At 48.7% G+C, this 22,045-nt stretch overlaps 2 protein-coding genes across 15 annotated transcripts in view; one reads left to right on the top strand and one right to left on the bottom strand.

Annotated features, from left to right (window-relative positions):
- Positions 1 to 35: 35 nt before the first annotated feature.
- Positions 36 to 10,565, top strand: mapk4 (mitogen-activated protein kinase 4). Of its 10 annotated transcripts, none has more exons than XM_081707825.1 (7): positions 36 to 556; positions 3,243 to 3,299; positions 3,939 to 4,519; positions 6,423 to 6,567; positions 6,817 to 6,978; positions 8,135 to 8,336; positions 9,174 to 10,565. In XM_081707825.1, exons 3-7 carry the CDS (start codon positions 3,977 to 3,979, stop codon positions 10,114 to 10,116), a joined length of 1,995 nt encoding a protein of 664 aa, XP_081563951.1. In that variant the 5' UTR covers positions 36 to 556; positions 3,243 to 3,299; positions 3,939 to 3,976; the 3' UTR covers positions 10,117 to 10,565. The 10 variants fall into 10 exon arrangements, with proteins under 10 accessions (XP_081563951.1, XP_035377845.1, XP_081563955.1 ...); XM_035521952.2 differs by having other exon boundaries at positions 3,243 to 3,314; XM_035521953.2 differs by lacking the exon at positions 36 to 556 and adding an exon at positions 1,806 to 2,142.
- Positions 10,566 to 10,688: 123 nt separating this feature from the next.
- slc20a2 (solute carrier family 20 member 2) overlaps positions 10,689 to 22,045 on the bottom strand; it is a 28,590-nt gene continuing 17,233 nt past the window's right edge. For 3 of the 5 annotated variants that reach the window (XM_035521946.2, XM_035521947.2, XM_081707822.1), the window contains 4 exons: positions 21,251 to 21,878; positions 20,343 to 20,528; positions 17,520 to 17,604; positions 10,689 to 14,875 (listed from right to left, as the gene is read on the bottom strand). In XM_035521946.2, the coding sequence (XP_035377839.1) occupies positions 14,711 to 14,875; positions 17,520 to 17,604; positions 20,343 to 20,528; positions 21,251 to 21,878 (1,064 nt within the window). In that variant the 3' untranslated portion in view covers positions 10,689 to 14,710. Of the gene's footprint in view, positions 14,876 to 16,638; positions 16,724 to 17,519; positions 17,605 to 20,342; positions 20,529 to 21,250; positions 21,879 to 22,045 lie in introns of all 5 variants that reach the window. The other 2 variants (XM_035521949.2, XM_081707821.1) reach the window with 2 other exon arrangements.

The following is a 22,045-nucleotide window of genomic DNA, read 5'->3' as shown; positions in this document are numbered from 1 at the left end:
AACCTCAGACACTAGGTGTTGACCAGTGGTTTTCTTCTTGATATGCAACTTAGTTTATCGTTGGTGCAAAGGGATATTATTCAGCAACAAAGTGGTCCTAAACCAGTGACGGTAATTCATTTCAAGCTCTAGATTAATTCAGGAAAGAGCAGTTTCAGAGGCTGTTTTCACATTTCTGATCTATTATAATAAGCCACCTAAATATTGCATGCCATCAAGTTTCAGTAGATGGCTAACAACCATTCAACTAACACAGCAGGTAGCTATTTACCAAAGGAAAGCAATTACAGGAGAAAATGCACTTGAGTGCTCAGTTTGTCAAGTTATTGATGTGAAATTAATTTCGGTTTTGTACAAAATAGCACACTTACCCTTGAGTACTATACCGTTAACATTCACACGTTTTACTGCATGTGAGATGACCAGCAGGGGGCACAATGGTTTTACGTAAGCAGAGAAACTCGTGTTTCTACAGTTCTTAGCTCAGAGATGGAGTTGCGTCGTTTCCATTGGCGTTTCATTCAAATGACAAGCAACAGGGAGAAGAACGTACAAAGTAAGTATAAGAACATTTACTTAGTATAAGAACATTTACTTAGAAAAAAAGCTGAAATCTTTTGGAAGGAAACAGTCATAATTAGAACGGAAAACACACGACCTAGTTCTCCTTTCCATTCCAGAGCAACATGTGGATTAGCCTCTCTCTCTCTCTAGATAGATAGATATAGAAAGAATCTTATGGTTCTTTTTAAATGAGGCTGACTGACGATAAAAATTCTTACAAAACTACAGCCTGATTTATGATGATCCTAAGACCTGTTTTTCATGTAGTTTGCATAAGCACAGCAGCAGGAGAAAATACATGCAAGTGATTATTGACAAGCCAGCCCCCATTTTGTACCATCCCACACTTAAACTGCACAGCCGCTTAGTGCGTTTCCATTTGAAACTCGACAAGTCTCTGCCTCGGGCGTTCGAACGGAGGAAACTCGCACCGACTCCTCATTTATTTATTTCTCCGCGGCGGCCCTCTGACTGCGCCGCCGTAACCTGCGCCGTAACCGGAGCTCTGCGAGGAGGCGGCACCGGGAGGGCAGCCAAGCCCTCTGCCAAGGACTCCGCATCCCGGCTCCGCTTCAGGGATCGATGGCGTGCCTTCTCGCTTCGCTTGCTGCTGGATATTTAATAAAGGCCGCGCAACTAAAGGAGCTTCAGCTTTTCCTGTGTGCGGATGTGAAACTCACTTTTACGGCGCTCAAAACACTGCTATGTGGTGCTATGGCACCAATGCACCAATCCATGCATCTTTGTGTGTGTTTTGGCAGCCAATATGAAAATGGTGTTTAGTTTATATCCGTTAATATAAACTATTCAGCTGAGTAATAATTTTAAAATATGAACCCAGACTGCTGTTATTTCACCTGAGCTTTTGTGTCTTTTATTTATTTATTTATTTATTTATTTATTTACTTACTTACTTATTAACCCCCCCACACACACATTTATAGATAAGTAGTCTTAACTGGAATTATTAAATATCGTTTTCCACAGTACGACGTTCCCATGACCAGAAATCGGTTCATTTTATTGTATTGCACCACGCCGGATCTTTCCTTCTGCACGTTTTCCTCCTTACCGTGCAAACAGATGCTCCCCGTGTGCACACACGAGCGGACAACCGGCCAACCGGCCAATCAGCGGCGTAGCTCCGTGTTCCACGGCCCGTGAACGGGACAGCGCGGGCCCCTCACGGACGCAGTCCGCGAGTCGCTTATCGCGGAGTGGGTTTGGCGGGGGGGTCGAGCAGGTGTCCAGATAACACGGTTGATCGATGGGCGGGGCGTGACTATCACACGGGGGGGTGGGGGGCCTCCGGTGACTTTTAAGGGGGGAAAAAAAAGCAGAAGAAAAGCTGCAAAACTCTGCGTGGAAGAAACGTGCAAACAGAGCGCTCGAGGAAAGAGGGCTGCAGCATTACCGCAGACGCGCGCGCTGCATGCAGCCTCGCTCGCGGACTGGCGCGGGGCAGGTCTAGTGTGGGGAGATGATAGGCTACCCTCGCGGAGCCTTCTTTACGCAGGAGCACCGACACGGAGAGCTCGCCGGAGCCACGATCCTGCGGACTGCATCGGTGCGACCGAGGTAACGGGCGAGGACATTATTAAGGGGATTATATGTCGATATTACACGCGCGGCGCCTGCTCTCTCAAAGCTTTAAACCCGCTAAAGCGTTTAAATAAAATAAACCGTGCAGAGACGGAAAGGCGTGATACGGTAAGGAAGACGCATCGCACCCTTTGTAGTTTTCTCACTACTGTGGGCCGAAAGACGGGGCGATACTGTTGTCAGAGCTATCTCGGGAACGGCAGGGCAGCGATTTTTCTTCTCTGTGAGGTGGGTTCTCGGATTCATGTCACTTTGGAGGAAACGGGCTTTCGAAACCGGGCTTGGTCTCCGTGCGGCTCACCGCGCGTCGCCACACAAAGGAGCGGGCAGCAGCCTGCTATTGTGTGGCCCCCAACAAGCCGACGGACGTCCCAACACTGATGTTGTTAATGATCTCAGCCACTAAACCAGCTGTTATTAGCGCTCGTTTCCTACATCTACATCTTTTTCCGTCTCTTAGCGATGAAAAAACAAGATGTATTCGCCGTGTAGGTAAAACAAACATAGCATTTAGAGCCTTATATAAAAGAGGATCAAAAATCAGAAAGTAAGTCTACCGCAATATCTAGACTGGCCCAATAAATTGTACGAGCTTACCCAGGCAACGTCAGAGCAATATGCATTATTTATAAAGTTAGGCTAAGCAGAACACATGTACTCGTTGGCCCTTTCACAGTTAAAATTATAAAAATGTAAAGTGCTCATAGTTTATTTCAGTAGAGTACATCTGGTTATAAAACAGAATTTTCGATCAAAGCTTGAACATCAGAGACTGTGCTTGGTGTCAGTAAACATAAGTTATTTTGGTCAGAGAGCACCACCACCTTTTGGTGAAATGTATTCATTTGAATACAGTATTTTTATGGGTGCAGCACATTGTGTCCGTGTGTGAGACTGCAAAACGATTAAGTAAGACTAAACATCTATTTTAGTTCAAGACAATAGATAACAATAAAAATAGTTTGACATGAAATGTCTTGCGTAGTGCACATACTCATTCATATTTGTATATTCATTGTCTTGGAGTCTCATTTGTTTACTAATCATCTTTCTTACTTGTCCTCTCTCTCTCTCAGCTGCGGGATGCACAGGAACGCAGCTAGATAGCTGCGTGTGGAGCATGGAGCTCAAAGGTGTGCACAGAGACGGCAAGTAGAGGCTTTGATTTTTCCGACCAATTCCGTCCGGACGCCCTTTATCAGCTCCGTGCCAGTAGCCCAGCGGCGAGTCAGCGTCACACCTAGAGTGAGGCTAGTGAGCGAGGAGAACCACTGGGTCAAGCACCTCCAGTAGTGTCCCAGCGCCTCCTCAGGAGTGTAACTCCTTTTGAGAGAGAGGTGGCCCAGCCTTTGGAACAGAGCTCGAAGCCCGGGAGCCGGCGAGACGGCCGTCCGCCGTGCATGCGTAGCAGGCTCTTGTTGCTATGGAAACACTTGCCCTGCACCATGGTGCTGTTGTGTTCTGCCCTCTTTCCTTTGATGGGTGTTGAGTGCGGAATGGTGTGTAATGTAGGGGCTTCTCTCCGAGAGGAAATTCGATCCGCCCTGCACATTAAAGATGATCGTAATCACGCACCATTTTGGCTTCGCTCTGTAGTCTCTTTATAGCTACTTCTCCATGTTCGTCTGTTTTGGTGTTTCAGAGCAGTTTCATGGACACCAGGAGAAGATTTCAAAGCGTTCCACCACACGGAGAGTCCACATCATGGCACTTAGTTATGTGATGTCAGAAGTTTGGCGCTCACCATAAACTACGCTTGCCGCCCTCTCCAGGCTCCCGTAGGCAGTGCGCAGGGGCTCCTCTCTGAGCGATGGCCAGGCCGAACCCTTCCCCCAACTCGTACGGCTTCGACCTGGGGCCCCGGTTCCAGGAGCTGCGTCCGCTGGGCACAGGCGCATCGGGCCTGGTGCTGGCGGCCGTGGACCGACGCAGCGGGCGGAGGGTGGCCGTGAAGAAGCTGGCACTGCGAGACGCGCTCAGCGCCAAGCACGCGTTGCGGGAGGTCAAGATCACGCGGCGGCTTCGGCACGACAACGTGGTGCGCGTGTACGAAGCGCTGGGCCCGTGCGGCAGGCCCCTGCCCCGGGACCTCACCCGAGTCACCGTCATCTACATCGTGCAGGAGCTGATGGAGACGGACCTGGGCCACATGCTGGAAGGCGGAGCGCTGCCAGCCGAGCACGCGGCCCTGCTCTTCTACCAGCTCCTGCGCGGCCTCAAGTTCATCCACTCGGCCAACGTGCTGCACCGCGACCTGAAGCCGGCGAACATCTTCGTCAACCCCGAGCAGCTGCTGCTGAAGATTGGCGACTTCGGCCTGGCGCGCATCGTGGACCCGCATTACTCGCACAAGGTAGGGCGCAGCGATTCCTGTAGAAGAAACCTGACGTGCAGTAGATGTCCAAAAATTGTAGCTGAACAGTTTAGCTTCCAAATGTCTTCATGTAGCAGGCTACTTCACAATTCTTAAGAAACAGAGCTCTTGAAAGGTACTTGCCTCATATAAAACAGAACTTCAAGGTAACTCTTGAGGTGAACTATAGAAACATCAATCATTGTCAGAGAAGGACAGTTTTCAGTGACGGGGTCTTACGTTTTCAGATGTTAAGGGACAGGTGTGCTGAGCGTCCTCTAGCGGTCAGATCAGGGAACAGCTCTGTTGGTCTGTTGCTCATGTCTGGCATGCCGCTCACCAAGTCGGCCTCTTCCCTTCTATGTGTGCAGTGTTACCTAATTCACACCTTCCACTCTCCCCAAGAACCAAATCCAGCGCTTCCTATGAGCCGAGTGGCCTTATCCATGAAGATAATGTGGTTCTCACCAGGATGAACTTCACCATGCCTGTTTGCGCTGCACTCGGCTACGCGGTGGACCCGCTTTGAACCATGTTTAGACAGCGACCCTCCGTTACGGACCAATGTCCGTGGAGACATAACGCTTCCCTTGCAGTTCTACGGGGCGGTGTGATAATCCCTGTGAATTATGACCTCGACTGTTCCGGGATCAGGGCTGTGAAAGATTAATGTGTTTATTTTGCTCCTCCATTGTCCCGCCTTATTATCGCAGAGAGCACGCTGTGGAACATTAGCAGAGTCTCAGAGGCCAAAATGAATAGGGATCTTTGTGCGGGGGGGGGGGTCAGACTCGGTTCAGGACGGACGGGACAGCACGTCCAGGCACAGCTCAGACTGTGGCGTTGAAACTAGCACAACGGAGGGGCTGAGCCCCCGCACTGCACACCCTGGGGGCGAACGATTGGGCTGCTGGGTGAGTTACGGCTGAGTCAGAGCATCCTGCTCTCTGGCTTCAGCGTGTCTGTGGAACCGAAACCGGTGGCCCGCGCTCCTGCGCAGCATCGTCCTTCTGTGGGCGAGCCTGTGCCAGGAAGCTAGAAAAAGTCTGGTTTCCTGTCTTCCATGTCTGTGTCCTGCCGCTACCTTGAGCAGGTGCCACCTGTGTTTGAGCTCTTTCAGTTAACTGCCTCGATAGGCCGCTTTACCGTTGACTCAGTACCTGGATGCACAGCGGGAGGAAACATGGAGAGCACGAACTCGTGGTCAAAAATAAGGATAATCACATAAAAAGTGGACACTATGTTTGTCTGCTAAGGTAGCATCGTGTGCATTTAAAATGACTTCCAAGTTGCAACTTAAAGCTATTATGATCTGGCAGTGAGGGATATTTCCTATAAATAACGCACTGTGTGTTAAATAATCCACACTGAAGGCTTTAATGTAATAAAGGCTCTTCGAGAGTCTGACGTCATAACTGCCATTCAGCTGTGTGCCAAACGTTGTCCATCTTTGTTAAACCAATGCAGGGAAATTCATTCACTAATAATAGCTATGAGCCGTTTTGCAGTGGTGCTTCTTCACATCGGAGTTTACAGGGTCTGTGAATCAGTTTTGTTTTGTTTTTTTTTGCGAACGTGTTTGTGGCGTGCAGGAACCCCCCCCCCCCCCCCCGTTTGGGCCCCGACCAGCCTCAGCCACGCCCTACCAGGTCCGCCTGGTCCCAGCTCACAAATGATTCACCAGCCAGCCTCAGTGAAAGCTAGGAGGCAAGAGAAAGAAGGAGGGGGAGGGGAGGCAGGAGCGGAAACTCAGAGCGAGGCCTCGCGGCTCCATCGGCTGTTTCGCATTAAAGATTTAAGGGGGGGCGGGTCATTTATTCTGCTGGAAGAGACAGGAGTGCGTGTGGGGTTCTGGGGGAGGCACGTTGTGAGCGAAGGTCTTTTGTTTTGCATGTGGGTGCAGGGCTACCTCTCGGAGGGCATGGTGACCAAATGGTATCGTTCGCCTCGCCTGCTGCTCTCGCCGAACAACTACACGAAGGCCATCGACATGTGGGCGGCCGGCTGCATCCTGGCGGAGATGCTGAGCGGGCGCATGCTCTTCGCAGGTCAGGTCACGCGGGGTCTCGGAGGACAGTCCATTCGCGTCAGCACGAAGCGTCCGGTCTGTGCCGCAGAACCTCCTTTATGTAGCTACGTCGCTCCTTTTTTTGGTGGAAGTTCTAGTTTTAATAAACGGCCATGTCTGATATTTGGAGATTTGATGAATGATATTCTCTATAGGCTAGGTTCAGTTGTCTTTAAGCGAACGAAAGCTCACCTCCACGCTCACCCCCACCTCCACTCATGTTATCCAGGTGCCCATGAGCTGGAGCAGATGCAGCTAATCCTGGACACGGTGCCCGTCCTGAGGGAGGAGGACCGGCAGGAGCTGCTCAAGGTCATGCCGTCTTACGTCAGCCACGGACGGGAGGTCAGGAGGCCACTGCGGGAGCTGCTCCCTGAGGCGGAGGAGGAGGGTGAGGGGGTAGGGACGGAGGCGCTGGGAAGGTGGAGTGGTTGCGCGAAGCTTCCTGCAGTAGCAACTCTCATCCGGGCGAACCGCTCGGATCTTTCGGCCATCGGAGTGAGCCGGCGGGTTTGAGTCGTGGTTCCAGCCAAGGCCTCATAGCTAAAACACCGACTTAGAGAAACATGGTGCAGGAACTCTTTGGAGTCAGCCTGCATTCATGTGCAGTTCAGACAGAGCAAGGACTGGTTGGGTGTGCTGTCGTCCTGCTCCCCGGCCGAACCGCTTCTGTTGCGGTGCGAGACGGCCACGCGCGGTCTCGCGCACGGGCGTCATCGCGGTCATGAGGGATATGCTTGAAGATTCCCATCATTGCATTACACGCAGTGTACTGTTATTGCCCCTGCAATGCAGTGCTGCTCGGTAATTGCAGTCTTGTGTTGCAAAGTAATGCACCCCTGGTGTATCAAAACACAGCAGTCAGGAGGATGAGGACATTAGGCAGAGAGCCCCAGAGAACACGGTTGATGATAGCACTTCAGGCCTGGGTGCACTAAGACCCAGTGATTTGGCAGCTCAAGAGAAATCTTTGGCATATTTGAAAGCATGCAAAGGCAACGTTTTAGGAAATCCATGTTCCTGAAGCTATTTTGTTTGTTGTTGTATGAATGCAGTTGTTGAAAGTTGCTCTCATTTTTAAACACCTATAAAAGCAGCAGTTTCCAAACAACTACATGAATTCTCATTGCTTACGTGTCTTCTTTTTGTCAAGTGAATCTAATGCAAGTTTTTAACAAAAATGCATCTTTAAAAAAATCACTTTTATCTGATTAAGCAAATGTGAATTGAAATTAAATGGATCTATAATTGAATTTTGTGCTCTTATGCAGATCTACATAAATAAATAAGAGAATTAAATTTAGATAAGAATTATTGAACTGCATTAGCTGCCGTTGCGAACATTTTTCAAAATCTGGCCATTAGGTTATGGATGAACTTGTTTCTTTTAAGCATCTAGGTTGATCAATGGCAACGTAAGGCTGATTTATGAATGTAGCGTGTAGGAAATGACACGTTTCTTAGGGCGGGCAAGCTACAAGAGTGTTGGCGTCACTTTCCCTCCACGCCACCAACGTCCACGCAACCTTTTCCGTTCCTCCTCTCAGCCATAGAGTTCCTGGAGCGAATCCTGACCTTTAACCCCATGGACCGGCTGACGGCAGAGGCGGCCCTGTGCCACTCGTTCCTCAGGCGCTACTCGTACCCGCAGGACGAGCCTGTGGCAGCGCAGCCCTTTCACATCGAGGACGAGTTGGAAGACAGCCTGGTGAGCGAGTCCGGCCATGCCCCCGGCCACCAATGGCACAGGTACCACACCAACTTCCTCTCTCGACCCCTTGCCCCAGAATAAAGCTCCTAGTGTTCCATTCCACTGAGCCAATATGGCTGATTGGTCCGGTTGCGCGAGTTTGGGAATATTTCAAAAACAAAGGGCAGTAGTTCAGGAACTGAACAAAGTCCTGTCCAAGTCCAAATGTTCCAGAGTGAATCTCAACAACTGAGTGTTGAAGTGTTTGCTGAATATATGTAGATCACATGTGGGCTTTAGTGTTACAGAGCACAGTACACACATTAATAAATGAGCCGATATCAGCGAAGCAATTTAGAAAGCTTTGGTTTGGAGATTATTGGTCCCCGATGTTTCAGTGAAGTCAGTCAACTTCAACCATGAATAAGGCCATTAACCAATGCTTTGTGGTTACATTATTTAATGCGATGCTAAAGGAAAGGCAGATGGGGAGGGGAACAACCTCAGGAGTACAGAGTGCTGGTTAAATATAGCAGCTCCTGGAACATCTCCTTAATTAGATCTCCTAGTTCAGCCTCGGACAAAATCAGATCGTCATGGTTGTGCCGTCTGTAGCCAGATAGTCTGATAGGAGGGGGGAGGGAGTTATTTCCTGCTCACAGAACACGCAGGTGGAGGTTAATCAGGCTGATAGCCAGAAGATGGCCGGAGTGAGAATCTCCAGCAGATAGAGGCTGAAACAGAAAGACGGCTGAGGGTCGAACGGGGACGCAAGCGGCTTTAAAAGAGCACCACGCGTCGGCCTGCTGCTAGCGGCCCGGAAGTGGCCTCAGCATGATGGGACATGAGGAGGCTGGCTAAGCGCTAACACCCCCCCACCCCCCCCTCCCGCGCAGCCTCTCCTCGGAGCCGTGCTGGCAGTGGCAGGAACACTGCGGCTGCCTGGGCAGCGAGTCCGAGCCGGGCGAGGCTGAGGAGGAAGAGGAGGAGGAGGAGGTGCAGCGGGACCCGCGCGCCAGTTCGGCCTCCCTCACCGAGGAGGCCCAGGTGGACCCCCGCAAGCACTCGCACAGCAGCTCGGCCGAGCGCTTCCTGGAGCAGTCGCAGCCGTCCACGGAGAGACCCGGCGGCCCCGGCGGCCAGCTGGACTGCGGCCGCTCCTGTGACTACAAGGTGGGCTCGCCCTCCTACCTGGACAGGATCGCATGGAGGGAAGGGAAGCCACAGCACTACGCCGAGCCCAAGCTGATCCTGGACTTGTCGCGCTGGAAGCGCAGCGCCCTGCCAGGCCCGGAAGGCAGGGGCGGCGGGGAGCCTGCCGACCTGTTCCAGGAGATCTCGCGCTGGGTGGAGAACACGCAGTCGGGCCTCCGCTCTCCTGGGTCCCCACAGGCGCCAGTCCCCTTCTCCTGCTCCCCCCCTCTGCCCCTGTCTCCCTGCCTGGCGCCCCAGCCTCTCCCCCAGGCACACTCCCCTTCGCTGCCCCGCACCCCCGACCACCTGCGTCAGCGTGGCAGCAGGAGTCCCATCCCTTGCTTCTCATCCCCTCCGTCCCTGTTGCCTTCCTCTCCGTCTTCTCCTACTCCGAGTCCGTCCACCCCTCTCCAAAGCGACCACGAGCGCTCGCCCCTGCCCCGCACCGGAGAAGAGCATTCACACTTCGACCTGGACGTGTTCATCTCACGAGCGCTGAGACTGTGTAGTCAAGGCGAGGACGCAGACGCTTCCAAACAGGTCGGCGCTACCCGTGCTTCCGGCTTCGCAGATCACAAACCCTCCAGGACTCGGAGCTCCACAGCGGAGATGGTCAAAGCTCAAGGCTGCCTAAATGAACACTAAAGGAGGGGGACGGGGTAGAATAGGGGCTCAGAATAAGGGCCTTCATTTAGCAGGCTTAAAAAAAAGCTTCTTTGGTTATTATTGCTGCTCTTGCAAGGTTGCAGACATTCATAACTGTGTGACTTACTCGAGAGAAAGGACAGGGTTTATCGGGGGGGGGGGGGGGGGGGTGTCGTCGATCATGCCTCTCAGATGGAAATAATACTTCTGAATGTAGTTTTCCTGGGTTTTGTTTTTCCTGAGGTACTTTTAAAGCATTCTTATTTAAAAAAAAAAAGAAATGCAAAACTGCTAATGCTGGCAGGAGTCTGTGTTTTTAAATGAAAATTCATGCACTCTGCATAGGAGGCGCTTTTTATAAAACTATTCTTAGCATTTGCAATAGTAGATAATAGTTTGTTGGATGACAATTTCCAATGTTTTCAGTCAATAAACTTATTTGTAGTACATGAACTGTTCTATTTCTCTTATTTTAGCTAATATTTGACTTTCCATTAAATTCCATAATTTGACTGCATCATTTCAAAATGCACACAAGTGTAGCAGAGCAGAAATGAAAGTGATGTACACGATTCTGTTACTCTTTGTAATTTTAATTCCCATAATTTAATTTGTTAAACTGCAGACAACTCACCAAAAAAAACAAACAAACAAACAAACAAAGTTCCCAATGAAATTAAAAAGTAATACAGCACATATGCAGATAAGGGTAGTATTGTTAGGTGTACAGCCCTGTCTTAAGAGAGTACCAGACAGCAACACAGACATCACACAACAGGAGGGACATCAGGCCAACAAAGAAGCGACACTGCATCTACGCCTGGATATGGATGACGACACACAAAACATGGGACTTCATCAGCACACCCACTAAGAGGAGGAGGCGGTCGATATGGGGCCTTTCGTTTTATCTACATAATGAACCGGATGGTTTCGTTCCGCACTGTTCAGTCCCCAATCTGACACTGTTTTCATAGGCTGGAATTATTTTAGGTTTGCTGATAAGCGTGACAGATACGCGTTTTAAGGAGAGTTCTGCGGGTTTCCTATGAAGCGCAGCCATTGGCACTTTCGTCCTCAAAGAGGGAAATGTCCGCACTAGTTAAATGCTGCCCTCTTGTGGCCAGACATGCTACTGCGTCCCCTAAGGGACGCTGGCTGTATGAAATCTCACTGTAACGACACACTTTAATACATCAGCAATAGAAAGAGAGCGACGGCTAGAAAGCGGATGGCGCCACGGTTATAACACTGGCAGGTTTCATGGGAATCTCCTTTCGCTGTTTCCATCTGGCTAAACAAGGGATCCGCTACTGCCGTGGAGGTCTGACAACTCACTATTGCAAAAAAGGGAAACAAAATTACAAAGCACGTTTGCCGTATGTTCCAAAAATAATCACGAACATCGCTGAATTTAAACAATTAGCGACTAATCCCTCTCTCTCAAACAAGGGAGAGAATTCCCTGGTTAAAAGAATTAATGGATACATGGAATCTCTAAAAGAGAATTTTAAGTATATTCAACCCTTACCTGAATTATACTGTTACATATTGCATTAATTAAGAAACTATTATATCAGTACATACTGTAGATCTGTTTCTCAATATCACAAATTTCTACTAGGGCTTGTTCCAGCCCAGTTCACTCTCAATGACAATAGTCAGCACTCAAGGCAAAACTCAGATATGTAGAAAAATATAGTTTGAATGAAATTTATATATATATCTATTGATTTTTTTTTTTTTTAAATCACACCCACCATGTACAGTTTTCTTCATCATTTCTTTAACATGTAGCGGTGTAAAAGTAACTCATGTTCATAATTCTCACCACTACAACTAAAACATGAAATGACATGAGACACCTTAGGCTATTCTTGGTTATTTCACCCACAATTTGTAGTTAGTTTGTCTTGCTTTGACATTTTAGGCAACTGTAAGGAGTCATTTCTAAATCGTGACAATGTAAACACCACAGTAATCAAGTTACTTCACCCAATGAACAGTAAAGCACAATATTACAAAGGCAAATGACCACTGAAGCATAGATGCGCTCTTGGTGAAAGGAACACTAAGGAAAAATAATAACAATAATAAAAGACTTTGCATCGCTTCAAAGCCACCTGTTTGTACAAAAGCAGAGTATTGTGGTGTCTATCAAACCTCCGTCTGCGCATCATTAGCCACAGGCAGTTAACCAAACAGGGAAACCATGAAATGTGTAACTCAGCAGCTAAACAGGACAACCAGTAGTATTTGACACTGACCTATCATTGATCAATATGTTGACCTCTCTTGACTACGCGTGCCATGTCAGTACTGGCTGGCTCTGGAGCAGAGGAGCTACAGAAGGCTCTCTCGGCCTCAAGAAACGACCGGCCCCTTGCTTATTGGCCTTTCTTTTAATGTGGCCCATCTGCATCAATGACGACAGCAGTTACAGTCGGCGGTTGTACAGAGCTGTGTCTGGAGAGTCCTGTATTTATGAAGGGCCTCGGGATGTCGCCTGCTGCCTGTACTGGGGTCTTCGTGTGGTGGTATAGATCGTGGGATTAAATAACATGGCACTAGAATTTTATAGGAGATTCCTTATTTTTGTGCATCAGTAGCTGGGTTCATTCATAAAGGGTTTCTAACACTGCCTTTCAGCATGCGCAAATGCTGGTATAGTGAAGTTGTTAAGTGTGTGTGTTTTTGTGTGTGTGTGAGTTTGTGTTTCAATGGAACTGCACCATGTACTGTTTTGGCTGTAAGCGCACATAAAAGAATGATTCTGGTATCTTGGTTGTACTGGCTTTCACATGCATCAGGATATGGATGCTTTGTTTCATTATATTTGTACAGAACGTTGTATTTTTCATAACCATTAAAACCGCTGTTTATTCCTGTAAAACTAAGACAACTTTAAACAGGGACCAAAGACCAAAAAAAGACCAGAAAATGAACGCTTGACCATAACTGGGAATATTACATGGAATATTTAAATCTTTGGTTAAAAAAAGGTTTTAGGCAAATGATTGAGGTGATATACTGGGCCTGGGTTTTCACCAATAGGTCTCAATTCAGGTAAATTTTCAACTTACCAGTTGTCTAAAATATCTTGCATCCAAAATTGTTTCAGGTTTGCTGTAACAGACAAGTCCCCTCCCTAATGTTTGTCAGTTTGAAACCAAGTACAGTATTCAGACCTCATCTCCATTCCAGAGACAAAATAACAAACATGACATGCATCGCAGAGGGAGAGAGACATTTGGTGTGCATGTGAGTTTGGGCCCATGTACAAATCATTGTAAAGCTGAAAAAAATAAAAAATAAAAATAAATAAAAAATATCCAAACATTTTTAGAGGGGGGAAAAAAAGCCCACAAAGGTTGAAAATTAAATGTCAAAACAGTTGAGTAACTGGTCCAAATCCTTCAGATGATTAAAACTGTTGTTGCAGCTCATGTTAAATGATAAAAATATCCAAACTGTATTACCCTACAGCGTACAACAGCCTGTGACTGTCCTGCCAGCACTTATGGTCACTACGCGGCCCAAACTGCAGTTACTATTCCAAGGGGGGAAAAAAAATTAAAAATCCAACATGAAAAATATTTACAATAATGTTAGCATAAATAAAATGATATGCAATATCCTTGTTACTTGTTACTATTATATTCTTTAGAAAAGCTTGTGTGGAAACAGCTGATAAACAGAAAGGGCTTTTATTTGACCCCATACTGAAGATCAGAGGTCGGATTCATAGCTTTTGCACCACTCTCTGTATATTTTGGCACACCGTCTAGCTTCTGAATGGCTGGCTGAGCTATGATGAGCTTGAACTGCACGGTATTTACAGTTAGCTGATTTTAGAGTCGTAGTTGTGTCGGATACAGCAGTTACTGCAGTCCGGTATTTGCATGGCCTGTTATGTCACATTAAAAAAAATGTACTCTAAGTTTTAGCATTTGAGCTTATGTGGCTTTTTTTTTTTTTTTTTTAGACCATATAAAAATTTTAATGGGTCCATGCGTCATTTGAAGTAGCAGGTCACAGAAACGTTTGTTTTCAAAGTTACACTGGTCTACACTGTGCTCCATGATGCTTAATGACATCTATTTCCACATATATTGTATTGCGTGTCATAATCTAAGAATAGATGCTTTCCCTCTGTGTGTGTGTGTGTGTGTGTGTGTGTGTGTGTGTGTGTGTGTGGCCACGCCCTGACTGTGAGCAAACTCTTCCTTCATGACCACAGATTTATAATAGCATCCTCCCCCCACCCCACCCCACCCCACCCCACGTGTCTTGATGATACGCACTGCTTCACGTCATCCGACACCACGACATGAGACCTACTGCTTGTGGGAACGTTAAAACAGCTAAAACTGAGAAAACAAGGAAAAGAAAAATAAATACTCGCAGGACATACAAGTCAGAAGATTCCGGACACTTCCTGGGCATCTTGTACACTCTCCTCCAAGCGCCAGCTCCAGCCCCAGCCAGCCACGCCATCTTCCCCTCTCTGTCATGTGATGTGCTTCTTTACCCACCGCCCTTTGACCCTTCACCTCAACTCACCCCCCACCCTCTCCATCCCGCGCCCTTGTGCTCATACGAAGGGCAGGATGCCGTAGACGAACAGCGCCATGACGACGGCGCTGAACAGGCCAGCTACGGGCACCGTGACGAACCAGGCCAGGAAGATGTTCCGGAAGAGACGCCAGTCAACAGCCTTCCGGGAACGGAGCCAGCCCACAGACACCACGGAGCCCACCTGGACCACACGCACGCACATGACGCACGCACGCACGCACGCACGCACACACACACAGTGCAAGAGAGCAATCAGCAGCAGCACTGAGCAAACTTCACAAGAGCCGTGTTACAGCGGAAAAACTCGGTTAGTGAAAGGAGAACGACGGGTAGAGTGAGGCGGAAGGAAGAAAGAAAGGCAGAAATCTGTAGTAATGCAGAAGCGGAGCGTCTGTGAAATAAAGAGACGCAACTCCGTGCATCATTTAGAACGCTCGTGGCACAGCCTATAAAACAAACACTGAAATGTTTTATGCTTCATGAAAGTAGCATGGTAGAGGATGATATTTCCCACCCATTGTTCCTTAACCTGCCCCCCCCCAGCTCCGCAAGTCAGTCCTCCACCCCGCACGGGGGGGGTATGCAGGCAGCAGGAGGAGCAACCTCTCTGCGTGTGCTGCGGGTGTCATGTGTCTGGCTGACTCCGGGAACACCAGCTAAAGCAGCGATTTGGGCGTTCTTACACGGTCAGTGTAACCCTAAACGTCCAGCTGGGAGGTGGGGGGTGGGGTGGGCTAAATCTGGAGTAAGAGTCAAACAGAGCCTCAACAGCAGAGAGGAGACTTCATCTGTAAAATGTCACATTTCAAGATTAAGGCCCACAGGTAAAAAACAACTTCGTTTGGAAGTTTCCTCGCAGGCTTCGTGCCAAGCAGGACCCAGGTCGATTACGCCTAACCGAAGTGGTCCTGGCAGCTAATGGCTTATTAGAGTCAGTTCCTGGTTTAAAGCAGACAAAAGGGAGTGGACCCTGATCACTTCTAGCTGAAGGTACCTGCCACATATCATATAACGCTGAGTGGCAGTAATAGTCCTGCATTGGGTTACTTTTGTCTAACTACTTTTGTCGATGACTGACTCGATTGGAGTTGGTGTCGACTGAACCATGTGTCCTCCACATGGAGTCTCCGATCACAGCTGCGAAAGCTAGCTGGGTCCGAGTAAGGTGCGGTTGGGGGGGGGGGGGGGATTTGGAGGGTACTGGCATTATTCAGACCCATTCAGTCATTTGCAGATCTGCAAAGAGTCTTGTGGATGTGGAGGGTCTCTTTGGAACTACACATGCTGACCTGAATGTCCTTGTGGGTGACCTTAAAGCTCTCGTAACACCCTGCTTCCTCTAATAGCCTGTTCACAATGTGGACTTAAATGTCAAGAGGCACCCCAGAAAAAACATATTACCTAGTACTCCCAGAACATAGGAGGGGAATTTGGATCCTGGTTCTTTCCATAAATTTAAATGAGACACGGAAAGCAGGAAAGATATTTTAGTGCCGAGTCATGAAGTGGATGAGGTTAATAGAGTAGGAGTGATGTGATTACATACAGGCTGCTTCCTCTGTATTTCTCCGGACATGGTGCTAAATCTGATTAGTGTTAATGGTAACACGTACAATAAGCCTACAGCAGGGAGTTTCTGATCGGTATGGCACTCTTAAATGTTAAAAAAATGGGGTTAGACTAATTACTTATGCAGTAATTATGAGATTTGTAGGATTGTAGTTTGCCTCTAAATGGACATGGGTAACTAGTACTATTGGGTGTTTAGTCTGAAATTATGAGCGTCAAACTCAGGGTTGTACTGTGAAAATAATGATCAAAGCTGCAATCATGCTGTCACATGGCTGCAGAAGTGAGAGGTGATTGGCTCTTCTGTCGTTATGCTAATGAGTTTATTGGGTAGGGCTTAATTCTACCAAAGCTCCAGTTCAACAGCTTCGGTACCTTGCAGTGGGTGGAGCTTACGGGAATGCCCACGTTTGAAGCGACGAGCACTGTTAGAGCACTCATCACTTCAATGCAAAATCCACTGAGGGGGGAAACACAAAAAGGAGGAGACAGAAAACACAGACAAGAGAGAGACATGTAAGAGACAGCACAGAGAAGACCCAGGTGTAGAGACACCATGCATACACCGTGGCACCATGCCACGGACACAGAGCGAGCTACAGTGTTGGGGGAACCACACAGGCACGGACCACCAAGGGGAGAGCTTCACATGCACAGAGCTTCATTTTGGTTTTAGAGGGGAGGAGGGAACTCTCGTTCTCCTCTCCAGAGGGCGTGAGAGGGCTGCGTTCTCCGGCCGAGAGACTGCATTTAATTATGCGTTGTGTGACTTCGTCCCATTAACATTCGTGTGCGACTGAGCCGGGTGATCGCTATCGGGATACAATTTCCAGACGCTTGGCGAGTGTCGGGATGAGGTGGAAGGGATTACATTAAGATCGGGGGTCCCGAGCACGGCCGGAGGGTTGCCATGCCTGACGGGACCGTTCCAACTCGCGTGCTCGTGCACGTCATGTTTTTGGTCCGCAGTGACACACACACACACACACACACACACACACACACACACACACACACAACTGGACTTTTTAGCCTAGGAGTTGGTTGTCCACCATTGCTGAAGTGTGCACCAGCCAGAAGCTGCCATGGACAGGTGTCCGGATCCGGGCCAACACTAGCCATCTGGGAGCTAAACGCATTCGGTACATTGCAGTGCCTCGGAAACCCTCTGGAAGAAGCCAGCTCGCTCTCTCCTCTGCTTGGGCACACAGTAAGGCGTGGATCGGGGCCCAGCCGTCACCCGGGCCGGTCTTTACCTTGCAGTGTGTGGTACTGATCGGGAGTCCGATATTGGAGGCCAGCACCACAGTGAGCGCTGAAGCCAGCTCAATAGTGAATCCACTGCGGGAGGGGCGACAAGAAATCATTTCATGAGAGCACGCCTTTCTTAGGAGCAACGCCGGAGACGCGCGCGGTGCAGAGGAAGAGGTGCGTGCACGCGGCATGCAGTGGGTTCGTCGCGCATGCAGGGCGGAGGGACGAATAAAGCATGCAGGCAGCGAGGGCAACGTGCGCCTTTGCACGCTGGACGGACGCCCAAGCCCGCGGACAAGTTAAAAACGTGCGGTAGCATGTTGGATCTCAGACGTTTGTGTGCGCGCAGGCATGGGCATGCGACCCCTATAAAAGTGTAGCAAAACGAGGTCAAATTCTAATGTGAATAAACTCTCATGCCTTTTTGTTCCCGTACTCTGTTTAACAAATGCATGTGCGTGCACACAAAACGCCCAGCCGAAAAGAAGATCCTTTATAAAAAAAAAAAAAAAAAAAAAAAAAAAAAAGCCCTCAGTATACATGTATGCCTTGACTGACATTTGTGGGTTTTTCCTCTGGGTGGAAGTGATCCTGGTTTTTTTTTAGATTTGTTGGTTTTAAAGTCTGCTCTCCAGCAGGTAATTAGAGAACGTGCTGATGAGGGAGATATGAGAGAGAGCTCCACGTGTCTGCTCAAGTATCAACAACTCTAAGGCTGCTGTTTAAAGGGACATTTCACCTGAATTAAAAGTAAAAGCCTTTGCATTCATCCATTCATCTGTACAGCCATCCATCCATCCATCTATCTATCTAAAATGGAAACAGGTACAGCAATTCAGGCATGATATTGGCCTGAAATCAGCTTCTCTAAGTATTATGGATGTTCACCCACGCTAAACCCAGCACGCCCCGCCCCTTTTCTGCCCATGATGGCTAGGAATATTAGCCAGGTTGGCACCGCCGAGAACTTAACAGGTTGGAATTTAAAGTGTTATTGGCCCACAGGTCGCCAATAGTGTTGTATTTCCAGGACCAAACTTATTACGGTAGCATTTTCAAGGAAGGAATAAATCTTGGAATATCCTTTGACGATGGTGTGCATATATTTGTGCTTCCACTTCCTGGACAAATTTGAAATGGTAAACAGGGCCAGTCTGACATGTAGCCCTAGTGGGGGGGGGGGGTTTGTTTTGGGGTTTTTTTGCTTCTCACCCTAAATTTCCAGAGTGGAAATGGGATTATTTGAGGATTATTGGTAGCCAGATCTTGGCTACCAAGGCTCCTCTTACGCATTAAGCACTTTAACTTTGCAAAAATGAGCAGCAAGGCAAATCCCCTGACGTCTCCCAATATACTTCAGTTCAGAGCTACTGGCCAGTGAGAAGCTGTCTGCTACCACACTCGGTGTGGGAAGCTGCCCAATTAACCGCTATTGGGATTAGCTGTACAGGGAAAGAAAGATAGCCCAATGGATCAATCAAATGATTTAAATAATGTTATATAAATACATTAAATGATAAATGACCCCATAAACCGGGCAACATGTGCGCACACACACTTTGTGAAGTACACAGTTTCCAGATTTTCTATATCTTCAAAGGCGATTCCAGGTGAGTAACTGCGTGGTAATGGAGTAAAAGATTGAGACATTGCAAATTGCAGTGAAGTACACAAATGTCTCTGCTTGAAACAGGATCATCAGCTGTGCATCAAAAACGGTGTACTTCACTACAGTTTTAATCTCCCTCTCTTTCTATCTATCTATCTATCCATCAATCCATCAATCGATCTATGAACACGAACGCACACCCACACCTTTTTTCCTTCATACATCATTTACATTTTTTTGGGTTGTTGACAGAAATCATTTTCAGAATGCATATTGCAGCCTTTGGCAAAACCAGTACTGTGGAGTCCAATATTGCAATATCGATTAAGAAATGATATATTGTACATCCATAATCTCTGCCATCATTCCCCAGCAATGAGAATTCTTCATTCTGCAAGGGTATTGGAATGATATCCAGCTGACTCTAGCGCCCGACTCTACCGTGGAAATTCTTAAAAGATATGCTGGGGCAGAACAGCTTGAAAACATTTTTATAAGGCTCAATGGTCCAAGTAGGTCAAAAGGGTTTTGGGACATAAATAGTTTCGTGTGGCTTTTTATGACGTAGAAATAAACAGTGCTCCTGTTATCAATACAAGTGCTTGCAATGACCAGAAACAGTTTTGTTTTGGAGTGTTTGTTTCATCACCATAAGCGCGCTAGCTCATAAAGGTTTTCTCTGGACGCGGCACGCTAAACTTAGCAGACGTGGCCGAATAAGAGAATGAGCAGTGAGAAGTTTCTTTGCGCGTATGCTGTGCTAACTTAAACAATGCATCTTTAACTATATATCAAACCTGTCCACACGGCTGGTACTGAGGTGGCAAAATAGACTGTTAGCGAGTACATGAAGGTACAAGAACCCAATCTAGCAGTTGTAATCTATCAGGACATTTTTTAAAACCGCTAGTTCCGTGCCATGTTGAGAAATCCACTGGGTTTGGAGAAGGTCAGTGGAGTAACCATTACTCATAAAAAACAATAAAAGATCTGGTGCTTCGCCCAGAAACAGTGATCATGGAAAAAAAGAGGACAGAACTTTTTTTTAAACAAGCGCTGAATACAATAAACATAACATATGTACATGCGTGTCGGGGCATGTCGTGCTAGTGCCCCGACAAATAAACCGCACAGAAAAAGAGGATAAAGAGGCGACACGCTTCAGGAGCCAGACGCGGGCAGTAGGCGTGCTCCCCTGGCCAGAAGAGGACCTCACCTCGAGGGGGTGATGGGGGTGAGGTCCCTGCCCATGGTCTGGATGACGCGGCGACCCCACACCCACAGGCCCGCGCAGATGCCCACGCCACCATAGAACAGCAGCCAGACTGGGGTGGCCGCGTTCTGCATCACCCCACCCTGTTCATAGATCATCCACAGCGCCACCAAGGGGCCGATGGCGTTACTGCAGGGAAAGAGAAGGAAGTGTTGAAACGTTTGGGAATAAAAGCGCCCCGCGTTAAACGATGCACTTATATTTGTCCCTTAACATTCTTGCTGCCTTGATGCTTTCCTGCGTGCTGCACACCAATTAGAAACCGGTTGAAAGGTGGTCATCTTGCAGAGTGACGCAAATGTTTAATCGTGTTTGATCTTGTCTCGTTATCCACGAGCCAAACTGGTATTTATCCCATCAGCATTATTCTGTGAAGCCAAGTGTCCACTCCACACATGCAAGTGGGAATTTAACAGTACAAGTTAACTGCTTAAAATCACTTCTACTGCCAATCAATGTGCCCTTTCTCTAGATTGCTGAGGACTTTAAAGTTTCCAGCAGCCTCCACCTATGGCTGTGTCTGAACCGGGAATGAACTGGGAATGAACTGGGAATGAACCGGGAATGAACCGGGAATGAACCGGGAAGTCGTGACAGAGGTCCTGTAGCACCAAACAGCTTGTTCTGTGCACATAACCACTACGAACCGGTGAGCTCAGAGCAGACCCACTGTAACCCACTGGAGTACGTATTTCAGGTTGGCTCGGGTTGCCATCAAATTGAGCCAGACCTGCCATAGGCTAACACAACATAAACTATAAAAATGCACACACCTCCATAGCATCCAAAGACCTTCATACTAAGGGAGAGGGAGCAGGAGGGTGGAACTAGGGGAAACCAGGCGCCCATACCTGACATCATTGCCCCCGTGCGCGAAGGAGCCGAAGCAGGCGGTGAGGATCTGCAGGAAGTGGAAGAGCAAGAAGACCTGCGGCTTGTCCTTCTCCTCATTGTCTTCGTCGGCCATGTCGTCCTCGTCGTCGGGCGCCAGCTCCCGGCCGCCGGCCACCGCCTCCATCGCGCCCAGCCTCACGTCCACGCCGCCCTCTTCGGCCTCGATCTCGGCCTCGGCCACCGCGTTGCAGTAGCTGGAGTAGCTGTCGTAGCGCAGGCGCTTCTTGGAGAACGTCACGCTGTCGCCCACTAGCTTCTCGCTGTCCTCTGGTGGCGCGGTGCTGGGCTCCGTCCGGGCCGGCACCGGGGGCAACGGCTGGACAGCCATGCCGCAGATGGCCGCAGTGTAGCACGTGTAGCTGTTGTTGCGGCGCAGGAGGCGCGCGCCAGGATCGGCCCGAGGGCCCGAACGCTCCTGCTCCAGGCGGCCCACGTGGATCTTGTGCAGCAGGTCCTTGTACAGGCCTGAGTCCTTGTGCACGGTGTGGTAGACCTGGCCGTCGCTGCGCACGTGCCCGTCGAAGCTGAAGCTGCCGTTGGACAGGGGCGACTTCAGGCAGCCGTTGGTCATGGAGTGCGTGCGGCCTGGAAGGGCGAGCCACAGGTCAGCGCCCACGCTTGGGCAGGCCAGCAGCCCTGGACCTGTGCCTCTCCGTTTCCAGCTGCAGGACATCTGAGTCCTTCAGATTTATTTTATAGCTCACGACTAACGGGGTATAAAAATATAAGTATGGTTTTCACTTGGGTTTATT

Source organism: Electrophorus electricus, chromosome 25 (assembly GCF_041902795.1).
Source record: "Electrophorus electricus isolate QZ-2024a chromosome 25, ASM4190279v1, whole genome shotgun sequence".
In the NCBI taxonomy this organism is placed as follows: domain Eukaryota; kingdom Metazoa; phylum Chordata; class Actinopteri; order Gymnotiformes; family Gymnotidae; genus Electrophorus; species Electrophorus electricus.
The sequence above is the reverse complement of the archived record's forward strand: the minus strand, read 5'-3'. Positions and strand labels throughout refer to the sequence as shown.

Excerpts from the sequence above, each read along its gene's own strand:
- mapk4 (XM_081707825.1), top strand. The coding sequence starts at position 3,977 with ATGGCCAGGCCGAACCCTTCCCCCAACTCGTACGGCTTCGACCTGGGG. Across the intron at positions 4,520-6,422 it reads ACCCGCATTACTCGCACAAG|GGCTACCTCTCGGAGGGCAT; the intron begins GTAGGGCGCAGC and ends ATGTGGGTGCAG. Across the intron at positions 6,568-6,816 it reads CGGGCGCATGCTCTTCGCAG|GTGCCCATGAGCTGGAGCAG; the intron begins GTCAGGTCACGC and ends CATGTTATCCAG.